This window comes from Phasianus colchicus, chromosome 6 (assembly GCF_987193195.1).
Source record: "Phasianus colchicus chromosome 6, bPhaCol1.hap1.1, whole genome shotgun sequence".
NCBI classification, from domain to species: Eukaryota; Metazoa; Chordata; class Aves; order Galliformes; family Phasianidae; genus Phasianus; species Phasianus colchicus.
Genome location: NC_143441.1, coordinates 13669015 through 13681759, shown reverse-complemented (window position 1 = coordinate 13681759; position 12745 = coordinate 13669015). Strand labels below are relative to the sequence as shown.

Here is a 12745-nt window from a genome sequence, read left to right as displayed (position 1 = left end):
TCAGCAGCTCACTGCTCAGCTCTGAGCTGAGTGTTGGAACAAGGAGTCTAGTCCTTTGTTCTTCTACAAGCCTAAGTGAGAGTTTCCATCTCACCACAATACAAAGCACAAGCTGCTTCACAAGATAAAGGCTTTTGTTCCTTGCCACGCTGCTGATACATGCTGAGAAAAACAAGGGTTATATATGCCAATCCAACAACTGATACATATGCTGAAATTACAAGAGTTGTATAAAAAGCTCTCTGTGTATTTAGTAGCGGTTTTACAGCCACCATCATCAAACATTCAAGAAGAAGGGAAAAGAAATTGAAAATTGAATGAGCTTTGGACAATTCTCAGAAGTTATCAGAAAAAAAATCATGCATGGGCCTACTTCTTGAATTCACTTTCTCTCCAAACTCCAATTTGACTTTAATTAAGACACGGACAATCCAATTGACTTAGAATAGTCTTTAAAAAAAAGCAGCAATCCTATCCAGACACAGATGACTTCTTCCAACGAGTGTGATTTGGCACTCTCTGGAGGCTAAGTGCTCTGTAATTAAGCAAAATGAAACTTCTATGGGGATACTGAGAACACTGGAATTATCCTACAGCACGGGTATTATTTGCCAGAACATTATCCTTTTATTGCTTTTATATCATTAAGATGTAAAATTTAATTAGAACACAGCAACAGACTTAGCTTGTATTATGTCTACTTGTCAGCCGTGCAGCTCACCTTCAGACAATATTCAGTCAGTATGCAAGCAACATTTTCATACAACTGTTTTGTGTTGCAATAAGAACATAACGTGTTATGAGAAAGGGATATAATCAGATTCAGATTTAACTATGTGTTGTTTACCTGCAGGACTTCAGGAAAATTCAGTAAAGGAACACAAATTTTACAAAAGATTCAAGAAGATTATCAAAATTATTATAAGATATCATTATTAGAGAACATGATGGTATTATATAGTATATATAAATAAAATACATTGAGAATAGCACTAGGTCACAGTCATACAAAAACAACATTTAAATGTCTGGCATAAAAATGAAAAAAGATTAATGAAAAACTAAGTTACTTATTTTTCTCAGAAAAGGCTTTTACTGCACTAGAATAACTTCCTACCAAGTCACCATCGCTCAAAAAAAAGCAGAAAAAAATACTTCTATTTCACTTCAGACACTGCAGTGAATGCCATGCTCTTAAAAATACCATCCAGCTGTTCAGCTAACATATGATGATATATCATGTGGCAGGGCAGAGCCCTTTCCAATTGCAGTTAAATGCATTTATTTATTTATATAGCAAGCAATTTGCAGCAGGAAAGCAATCTTTTCATTCTTGGAAATATATTAACAGAAGCGTTTAAAAGACTGAAGGTGAGAACAGAAATTGCTGGTTGTTTTTAAGTGACTTTCAGTATCTACACTAAAAGCACACAAAATAAAAATAACAACAACTTTTTCCTGAAATTGTTTTTATTTATTTTGTAATCTCTCTCACCTTCAAGATTTACTGGAATTTAAATAGGTTAAAACCATTTCTGCCGAGAGGCAGAGAACACTCAACTCATCATTCTGCTATTTTTAAAGTACCTGTTCAAAACATTCGTCTGTTTGAGGAGAAAAATTCAGACATCACTTCTAAAGAGAAGGAATTAATATTAATCTTCATATGACGACACTTTCCAACTTTGTTAAAGAAGTTGCAAAACTGACCGCTGCTAACATATACACAAAGCTTCTTAAAAAGAGCCATTAAATACTAATCTGCATATCACACAGGTATTTATTAATGGATGGTCAATTTTTCAATAACCATCTATTGACAACATCCAAAATGCACTTCATGAATTTCCCATGAATTGGACAATGTTTATTTAAAAATAAAGAAGCCCAACTGACTTAAAGAACTACAGCAGCCAGTCTGTCATCCAGATAATTCTGTTCCTCACCTACATCACTTAAAACAGTCGTTACTTTTCCCTCTTAATTATTTACCTTCGAATTACCTTCCTTGTGATGTTTGGCACAGGATCGAAGCTGATTGATCCAATATTGTTTCTCCTTTGCATCAGCAGCTAGAACAGAAGCAAGAGAATGCAAGGGATCACACAAGAACTCTTTTTTGGGTAACAGAAGATGAAGGGAGGAGGAGACAAGAGGGAATGGAGAAGGAAGAAAGAGAGAGGGAGGTTATTTACTCGTTGGGACTGTACATTCTAGTTTACTCTAATTTAAGTATGTGCAATTTCTGAAGTACAATACATGTAAATCTCAAGATGCCGTGGCCAGTTGGAAACAATAAGCTTATGACACTTCTTCATGGTTATCTCTACCAGTTGTTATTTGTCTCATGTTGATTTGAGACACTCTTTACCAGTTTCAGACAATATTAAAAGCAGAAATACCTCAAGATGGCTTTTGACTTTTCCTTTAATCATCGCTGTCCATGAAGGACATTTAAATATGTGAAAACTCTATATCCAGGCCCATCAACCAGACAAGCTACAAGTTCTGCAGACACTTCAACTCTTCTTCAGTGCAGTTCAGCTGAACTTCTCTTTATATCTGTATTTTGCTGGTATGTCTCTTAAAGATACAATCCCCTGGCCATCCTTGAAAAATTTTAAATTTAAAAATTGAGAATCTTAATAGTATTTCACTGGCATTCTTTCTTCTTCAACCCTCTAGGAGATTCACTACTACATTTTGTTGGCACGATAGTGGCAGGGGAGAAGATTAGAAATCAAATGCTATGATGTGGACACCAACAAAAATAACTTTTCCTTCCTTCAGAAGCGAACTAGATGCACTGAACAATCAATGTGCCACTCTAAGAACTTAGAGAACTTATCTTGAGGTACCTCCCATAGACAATATGCATTGTAAATTCATATCTACTTAACTCCACATTACGATTCCATTGTGTTTTATAGCGTAGTATGCAAGAATAAAGCTGTACAACCACTGCCTTCTGCCAGTACAGGGAAGTAAGAGATAAATGAGAGGAGATGCAGAAGCAAGAAAGGGAAGCTGGTACTTTAAGCAGCACTGTACCTCTCAGCTTAAATATCTCTCCATTAGCTGAGTAGACCACCAACATGTGCGGTACTTCATCACTGGGTGATATTATAGCTCCAGCTAAAGACAAGGTTCCTCGAGGCTTCTGGGTTTTACTTTGTTCATTCACAAAATACTGCAGAATTCCCGTCTCAAAATCCAGCACAAAGTACCTGTTCAAAGAAATACAAAGTTTCTGTGAAAGGGTTTTTCAAGCAGTTACTTAGAGGAGCATATATCTATCTTAAAATAAAATTAAAAAAAAAAAAATCATAAACAAACAAGGCTAAGCCACTTAGTAAATCAACCAATTTTATAAGGTAGTATTATTTTGACTAATAGTTGTTTTGGGGGTTTGGGGTGTTTTTTCTTAAGGAATTTTATTCTTTCGCACAGGTTTCTTCCAGATTAACAGTGAGGTTCATACAAGTCACAAAAGCAAGGAAAGAAGGCTTTAACTAAAGAGACGCACTGAAGACAGAGACAGTTTCTTTTCTGTTGGTTGTTTTTTTCCCTTTGCATTTACAACCTTTATACATGCTAATTCCCTGCAACCAGTCTTCTGAAAAGGAGGAGTTCTTTTTGCAGAAGGATGAGCACAATTAAAGTTATGTATCTTCACTTCTGTGATTGTATTTCATTTCACACGCAGTTGTTCTGAGTTTAGTTCTGAAAGTCAAGCAAAGGAAACTGAACATTCAGTTCCCATTAAGCACTGGGTAAGTAGGAAGTACCAGTAGCTATCTACAACAATACAGCTAAGATGTGGGAGCAAATAATAATAATAATAAGTAAACAGAAGGTGCTATGTTTGATGATCATCTAATTTCCAAATTAGCTATTCATAAAATGCTTTTTGCAATTTTCTAAGGAAAGCCCTGGGAGGTTGAAACAAAAAAACAAATGCTTCATGTAACAACAAAAAAAAACATTTAGAAACAAATGAGTATAAAAATCAGAGTCCTTACTCATTTCTAAACTCATTAAGCCAAACATCTATCATTTGTATGGTATGAAAAACTGTGCTCCAACATAGCTGTTTTGGAAAGGGAAGGAGCAATAGCCTCCTGCTGAAGAGTAAACAGCCAACAATATTCTACTTCAGTCTTCATTCGTTCATCTTCGATTGGCTCCAGCCATTCTACAATAAACTAACTGCTAGGACTGTAAGACCATACAGATGAAATTACTTGTGCAGTTCAAGTGAGACAGAAACATTATTTTAAATACAGCCATCGTTCCTGTTGTTCTTTCCTGCTTCTCTTTTTCCAGCTAAGTAAGTTTGAGTATAATAAGTAACTACTTAGACTTAATAAGCCTAAGATCCTCAGAGCTTTAGACATTTTGCTTGGGCAAGCATCCTTTGCCACCTTTAAACACAACTCTACTCCCACTGCCTCCAAAACAGAACAAAGATCACCTTTACTTTAAATTATTCATAGATAAACAACCCTTGCTTCAAATAATCTTAAGCTCACACTTCTGCCCTGACTCCATCTCCTGTAAGTATCTCCACAACCCTCCCCTCACTAAACAAATAGAAACCCTCTCTTTGTAATCATGAATCATCTTTTCACCTATCCTCTACAGAGTTTATCTTCACAGCATAAAAAAGACTAGAGCAATGGCAAACTGAATGTCAACCACCATGTTTTCAACAGCAGTGCTAAAAATAAGGGAGCTCTAAACAGAAATTGCCAACATTTGAAAAGATTAACTTATTGCCATCTATTACACCAATCTATAATCTCCATGTTTTGTTTGACTTTTAAATGATTTTACAATACTGCTTCCTCACTTACAAAGCATTTTTCCCTTCTTCTGATTGCTCTGGAGGGAGAGATGATGCACTTAACAGTGGGTAAAAACAGCAGAATTGAAAAACATCTGATCAATATTCTGACTGCACATTTCATAGCACATTTTCGTTTCACTTACTCTCAGTTTTTCTTGTCCACTTCAGAAATATCTGTTACATATTCACAGAGATAAAGCAGACAGAAGTGAAGCTATGCCCCTGAGAAAATGATATGGTCGCTTGACCTAGTGCAAGTGTTTCCCTCTATCCAACTGATAAGTTCTCAGTTTTCTATTTATTTAGATTTAGCAAACAAGTCCATTCTGAGCCTGTGACATCCACATTATAACTGCCCCACTTACTTCACCCCTGTTATCAGGCCATCTTTTATCAACTACATCACATGCAGTAAAGCACTGCACCTTCACAGCTTAGAAAAAAAGCAACAACTGCATTAAAAAAAAATCTCTCCTCCTATCAAGGAAAAAAGATCCTTTGAGTCTATTAGAACAGAGTCTATTAAGTTACATCTACAGCAGGAGCACTTCAGTTGAGAAATCTTCACATATTAGACCAGCAAAGCACCCCCACAATGAACATAAGCTCCACAAAGACACGCTTTGCATTGCATAAAGCTACCCCAGAGAAGGAAACCAGCCATTCATGTACCGAGTACCCTTTCACCAGCACTATGACATCCTGCAGTAGTAACTTTTGAAATTCCACATATGCAAAGGCGATGGGCATTCTTCCATATGCTTGTCATCATAGCCATAGCATCAGTGTTAATTTGACCTTCTAGTCAACCATAACCTATTTTATATATATAGTCTCAGAAAAACAGAACATTACCACTGGCCTCATCCCTTCAGTTTTTTTAGATGCTTTCTTAGTTGCTTGTAAAAGCATGCAGAACATTTTCAGTACAACTTGGACAGTAATACTAAATGGAAAAAAGAGTAACCAATTTTCACAAGCCTTCACATCACTCTCTTCAAGTACTGTGCCTTCTTTTGTCATCCCAGATGAATCAGTTTTTATGCCTGACAACTCTGAAAGCCAGAAAAGCAAAGAGAATTATCTATAGAAAGAGGAGTTCTAACCACTCAGCAAAAACTGTTCAGGGTCAACAAAATAGCTTTCCTCTGATTTTGGAGAGGCCAAAAACTCAGGAACTTTTCATAGTCATCCATTCTAACCATGACCTTGTTCAAGTTGAACAGAAAAGTATTTGATGCACGACTCCCCTCCTCACCTTTCTCACAGCAGTATCCCAGAGGAAAAAAAAAAAAGGAGGGAGCTGCACAGACATCTATAAGACATCTACAGTCTCACAACAGAGACAGGTGGATAACACTTTCAAAAAGATTAAAGTGATAAAAAGGAGCTAGAAGAAGGAATGAGGGATAAATGTTCAATCAAGCAACACAAGACTTTGGGGGGGGGGGGGAAGATAGAAGAAACAGAAACAGCCTCCAAAAACATTTTCTTATGTCACAAGACAAATAATCCAGATAAGCCTATCAGAAAAACACAGAAGAAATGGAGACCAGACTCTTTCATTAACTGAGGATGGAAAAGCAATACATATAAAGCAAGAGAGAAGTAATGATGCTACATGTCCCATTTTAGAAGCCTGATGTAACTGTAATCAAAAGAAGAAGTGTATCTTGTAACTTGAGTTCCACAAGTCATTTGTTCTGCACACCAGGGAAATAACAGCATTAACTTCCTTAGAACTGATTAATCTTGTCATCTTTTCCTCTATTACTTTACTGGGCTTGCTCACTGAGCACACAGTTACCCAGGACATCGCATTTCTGTAATTAATTTACAGATTACCACTGATGAAAACTTCAGCATACTCTAAAGAGAACAGCCAGGCAGGAGGTTGCAGAGCTGAGTTATGAAATATCAGACATAAAACAGCTAGAGTCATACAGAAGTTACAAAATAACTCTTACTGACACACACTTCCAAAAGAACCCTTAGTTTTTCTCTTACACTACAACTGGAAAAAAAAAATCTTTTTTAAAAATTAATATTCATTAGAAGAGACCACCGCTATTGTTCTAACACCACAGCTGCTTAAGCACTGTTCAAATTTGATACAAACTGGACTTCATGCTTTAACCTCAAATCTGTTTGGAAAATACCTGCTCCTCTGGCCCAGCCCCAGCTCAGCAGTCTCCATTAAGATCCTGAGATTCACCATGGATCTTCCCCTCCCTCCCCCATTTCTTCAGGGTACTTGCCATAAACCTCACTGCTCATGGGATTAACTCTTACATTTCCTCTTCATCCATGGAACACAACTCCACAAAATGAATTGGCCATATTTCTGATATTTACTCTGGAATTACTTTCAACTTCACCAGCTGAGGTCCCTGTGTTTGCTCAGCGCAGAGCAGAGGAGCTGAGGGGAGGCATCATGGCGGCTGCAGCTCCTCACAGGGAGCGGAGGGGCAGCGCTGAGCTCTGCTCTGTGTGAAGGCAACCAGACACAAGAGAATGGAGCTGTGTCAGGAGAGAGTCAGGCTAGGGTTCGGGACAGGGTCTGTGCCAGAGGGCGGTGGGCATGGCCCCGAGTGCCAGAGCTCAAGGTGCATTTGGACAGTGCTCCCACACACTGGGTTTGGGTGGTGCTGTGTGGAGCCAGGATTGGACTCCTGGGATATTCTGTGATTCTTTGTTTATCGCCCAGAAGTACACTATGTATCAAACAAGTGGAAGATACAGCTTGTACTACTGTTAGTTACAGCAGAGTATTTTCAAACATTTAATTCTCATTATCCATAAATACCTGACAACTGAGTACATCAGATGCATTACAACCTGATACCAATTACAAGGCAAAACATTCAGCAACACTCAGCAATCAAGAATTGTATTTCTGCTCGAGCAAAAAAAAAAAGACTGACAATCAGATTTTTTTTAAATGTAAGTCATGAGTTTGTTAAAAAGGCCTGATGACAACACAATTTCTATTTTACTTGCTCCTCTCCAACTAAATCCCAAGCCTTATGAATTTTGTAATTACCTACCTTGACACTCATCCTTCAGTTCCATTTCTAACCCCTCTATCCATCCACCTTGACAGTCATTTCATTAATAAAATAGAAGTCAAGCAGTGCAAGCATTACACACTAGGAAGCACAACTATGTTGCTGTCTAAATTTGTGGAGCTGAAAAAAAGAGACTCAAATACTGCACAAATCAACTATTTCAATTGGATTTCACATTTACAGTTAAGTGTATTTTTATAGCAAACTATGGAAAGCTTACTTTTGCTTCCCCATTCAAGAAGAATTTAACAAATAGTTTTGGTTTAGGGAACAATAAAATGCTTGTGGTGTATTAGGACAAAAATGGTCTACCATGTGAACCTGTCAGAGAACAACAGGTATAGCATTTACTGAAAAAAAAAACAAAAACACTCTTACATTGCCAACATACTTCTTATACTGCCCCAGTTTGAGAGGATCTGAAAACATCTAAAGCTATCAGAAGAACAATACAAACATTTCCCATATAATTTATTTACTTCACAGATTTTCAAGAAATATCACTTACACATTTCCACTTAAATGAAAATTTTTTAGTATTCTCATATATTTATAGGCATTTTAACTTTCAGTTTCACATCCACAACATGGCACATTGCCCGCTGAAGCCGACACTGAATAGAAGTCTCAACTCACACAAAAGCGTGCCTCTAGCAGAAAAACACCTCTTATAATAGATACGATCTTTTCTCTGCTCTGAACACACCCAACTATCTGAAAATAAGTTTTCATTACTCTGTAATGCCAGGAAGTTCTCTAGGTAGGAGTGCTAGTTCTCCTTTCAGTCCATTCCAATTCACCTCCAACAACTACCAACCAGCTGCATGTCCTTCAATAATCCTCAAGAAGATGGCATTTTCAAAAATAATCAAACTATTCTACAATTCCTTTTTTAATGTATTTGAATTAAAAACTCTATGTAAGAATTGCATGACAAAGTAAATGACTGCATCCACGGAAAGTTTATGGTTCTAACTGAAAAAAGTCATACAGAAATATTTCATTTTTAGGAAACTGTCTTGTTAGGCCACCTTGGAGATACGTATGCATCTACTTATCTGTTGTTGGGGTTTTTTGCCCCCTCTTTTACCTTCAGCCATAAGATTAATGGAATTGTTTGTGTCAGTAAAGAAGCCTGGCGTACACTTTTGACAATCAAGGACTTTGCTACTGAAAGTCATCTCTGAAGACATCATTTGAAGACTGGTGGTTCGAAGAGCATGCTTACATTTTGGTTACATTTAACATCCTTTATTGAAGTTCTTCAATTTATCATTTTTTTAAGTAAGAAAAAATAAAAACTGCAGTATTCTTTAAAAACTTACTGACTTTGAGCAACTCAGAATGAAAATTCAATTTTTAAAAACAGTTATACTAATCAAGTTGAACTGCAACTGGGAACTTTTGGAAGCGTTACATGTCTAAAATGGAGGTAAAAAATAGAATTATTACTCAACAGTTAATAGATGACTTGTTTCCAATTATCACGTTCTCCTTGATTTTAACCACAGATCCACAAAATCGCAAGAGAAATCTCTACTGCTTTGTCATGTCCCAGTCAATTTCTATATATCTAAGTGAGTGCACTTTATGAACAGAAATGTCACTTTTCATCTGAAGAAGCTACATTTGCTTCGTAAGTTCCATTTTTGCTTCCTCAGCTAATTACCTTCCCCTGTTCAACAGTCTGAAATTCTATAGACAGCAACAGACTATGGTCAGCTGCTCTTATTTTGTAAAATGAAAATACAATAAAAATAAGCCAATACTACATACTCCTCTAATTTCATATGGACTTGCTTAGGGGTTGCTTTTTAGGACTGTGAAGAAAATATAGCCTTAAAGATAATGCATCTATTTTTCACTCATCAGGCTTGGAATTCATACCAATTATGAAAAAGAACATTAATTGCATTTATACATGCTTCAGCACATCCAACATCACCACACTGAGGGACAGCAATTTATAGCAAACAGATAAACAAAAGGTATACAACTGAGATTGACACCATAAGCAGCACTTAGAGCTTACACTCCAGTGAACTGGCTGGCTGCCCAATGCTATTTGTGACATTTAACAATCCTTCCTATATTCCTTTCTTTTTTTTTTAATTTGTTCTAAATTTTCCACTATTTAATAATTTAGCAGACTTCACTTTTGTATTGCAGATCACAGAGAAAAGGCTAACAGTGACATAACTGGGAGGAATAAACAGGTCAGTGCAATCTTAATTACAACAGTATTATTATCCAGTTCTATTCACATCACAGATGAAAAACAGAGTTTGCAGATAGAAAAATAAAATTTACAAGGAAAACAACTTTGATACAAAACAAGAACAGAGCAACTCCATGTTACTTCTAATAGCTGGACTACAACCAAAAGGAAATTGGGCTTGAAAACGTTGGAAATATCCAAATAACTTATCAGGACAGTATCTCTGATAAAAGCAGATTTTATTCACAACTACAATGGTGGGCATCCTGCAAACAGTTGCACGTGCACTACTTCAGGTTCACAAATCTTCCCAACACTTAACTAAACATATGGATACCTGTTAAGCATAAATAGTTGCTATCTAAATACATGTATTGCTAATTGCTTAACTTCCCCTCCTTAAGTTTTCTATCACTCAGGTCTTGACTGTCCAGTAGTCATTCTACACAACAAGCCTATTGATATCCTTGTCTCACTTAGGAGTGGGAGTCTAACTTGTCTTTAACTCAAGGCTCAGAGGTATTCCAGATGGCTGGACAGACAAGAGCTGCAGTCTTTTACCTATAAATTACTCCATCTACCTAATCTCTGTGACCATAAATTACTTCACCTATCTGCTGAGCATGCAAAGACTATCAGAGACCCCTGATGAAGTAAAAAGACCCTCCTGAAAAGAACTATTAGTAAAATGTTTATCTTGTTAGTCGGCAGCCATCAGAGATCAAGTTTTTTTTTACTTTCTCCGTTTTCCCAAAATTCAGTGGGTTTTACATTGTTTAGATTTTGCATACAAAGAGGATGCAAAGAAAATACAATGCATGTACTCTGCTTAGTCACAGAATATTCTAGCTGGGAAGTGCCATAACAGTACTCAAACTAACTCTTTGGAGAACCTATGATCCAACTAGGTGAGACATAAAAAGAAAGAAATCAACTCATTTGCTTTCATCATACAATAAATCATACACACAAAAAAAACCCTAAATATTGAGGGAATCATACATCACCACAAAGTCTTAAACATCTCCAGAAGCAACACAATCAATAGAAGTTCATAGGTTTGGTGTGTACACTTCACATCAAAAATTGCATTGTGTCTAACAAACTCCTTTTCCACAAAGTACTTAAAAATTCAGTACAAAATAAGCAGTTTATAAAATATCCTAACACACAAAAAATACATCTCTCCAACAAGATAAATACCAGACTGTGGAAAGCTGAAATTTTGAACTAGAAGACTTTATTATGTCCATTAAACATACTATGAATGACCTTAAAACCTAAGAATCTCAGAGGCTTATTTGAATGAAAGTAATAAAAAAGATGACACTGAATGTAGCCAGTGAACACAGCTGCTCCAACTGACAAGTCTAAGTCTGACTGATGCTATTATACCATATTCTTTCAGTAGTATCTACACAGAGATGTGCACACAGAGAATGCATTTTCTGGACGATCACATATGATGACAGATCAATAATGAATTTAAACTTGACCAAGAGCCAATACACTACAGAGAATTCTGACAACTACTTGCCACATTTTGCAGGATTCTTCATAGATTGAAAGAGAAGACATGACATTACCTTGATTTTTTTGGTGTTCGCTATTATAACATCCATAAATCAATGAAAAATAATCATTTGACAAGCTGGTTTTCCTACGACATAGTGGGAGAGTGGCAAATTCAGACATCTTGCATCCTATCTCCACAATGCCCACAGAATGGAAGTCTGAAATCGCTTCGCTGGTTTTATGTCAGCATGATCATGCAGCAAAATTTAAAGAAAACCACATCCCACAGACATGTGTCAGACAGTCAAGTCTACATCACAATTTTATCTCCAACTACTCGGTATGATCCATAATCTAAGTTCTCTGCTATTCACTGCAAGTAAACTTCAGTGATGTCAAAAGATACACACAGCAAAAAAAGACTGCTGAAAACAAACTAAGAACATCTATCCAACTGAAGTACCCACACGCCCTTTTTCCGGCCCTCTAAATTATGTTAAGTGAGGCAGACACTATTACCAAAAGCACAGAAAATGCAGGAAGGAAGAAAGCAGTAAATATTTATCACAGGTTCCCACTACACAATACCTTCCAATTGTCCCATCCTGAACTGTCCTATCACTTCCCTCGTACTGCATGCCCATGATGAATCCAACCCATATTTGCAGAGGTAAATCTGGTTAATATTTCTCTAACCTGTATCTCCCAACTCTTCCTTTCTCTTCTGCGACAACCTGTAAGGTTCTCAAACCTGCATTACTGTGACTAGATATTATGTCCTGCCTAGTGGAGGCACCTTCACCCATCTGCTGAACTTTGAGAGCCTTCATTACCAAAAATTACTGGTTTCACGCAGAAAAGTACCTAAGCATAGGACAGCCACTGTGGGCCTGAGTTGTTATGTCAGATCTGATATTAGTTTGGATGTCACCTGGAAATGAAGTACTCTCAGGGACTGAAATATTAATACATCAAATAACAAAGGCACAGAGAGTGACCCTGAACATAAGCAAGAGCACTGAAACTGAGGAAGAGACAATTGCTGGCTGCCAAAGCCCAAACACCTCCAAGTTGGAACTCTGGGAAACTATTCAA

At 36.9% G+C, this 12745-nt stretch overlaps 1 protein-coding gene across 3 annotated transcripts in view; it reads right to left on the bottom strand.

Annotated features, from left to right (window-relative positions):
• The window catches only part of OSBPL10 (oxysterol binding protein like 10), a 102980-nt gene that overhangs the window by 70354 nt on the left and 19881 nt on the right, over window positions 1-12745 (bottom strand). For 2 of the 3 annotated variants that reach the window (XM_090142512.1, XM_031590260.2), the window contains exons 2-3: window positions 3052-3227; window positions 1993-2072 (exon numbers count right to left, since the gene is read on the bottom strand). In XM_090142512.1, coding sequence (XP_089998638.1) covers window positions 1993-2072; window positions 3052-3097 — 126 coding nt within the window. In that variant the 5' untranslated portion in view covers window positions 3098-3227. Of the gene's footprint in view, window positions 1-1992; window positions 2073-3051; window positions 3228-7141; window positions 7174-12745 lie in introns of those variants that run through there. The other variant, XM_090142511.1, reaches the window with a different exon arrangement.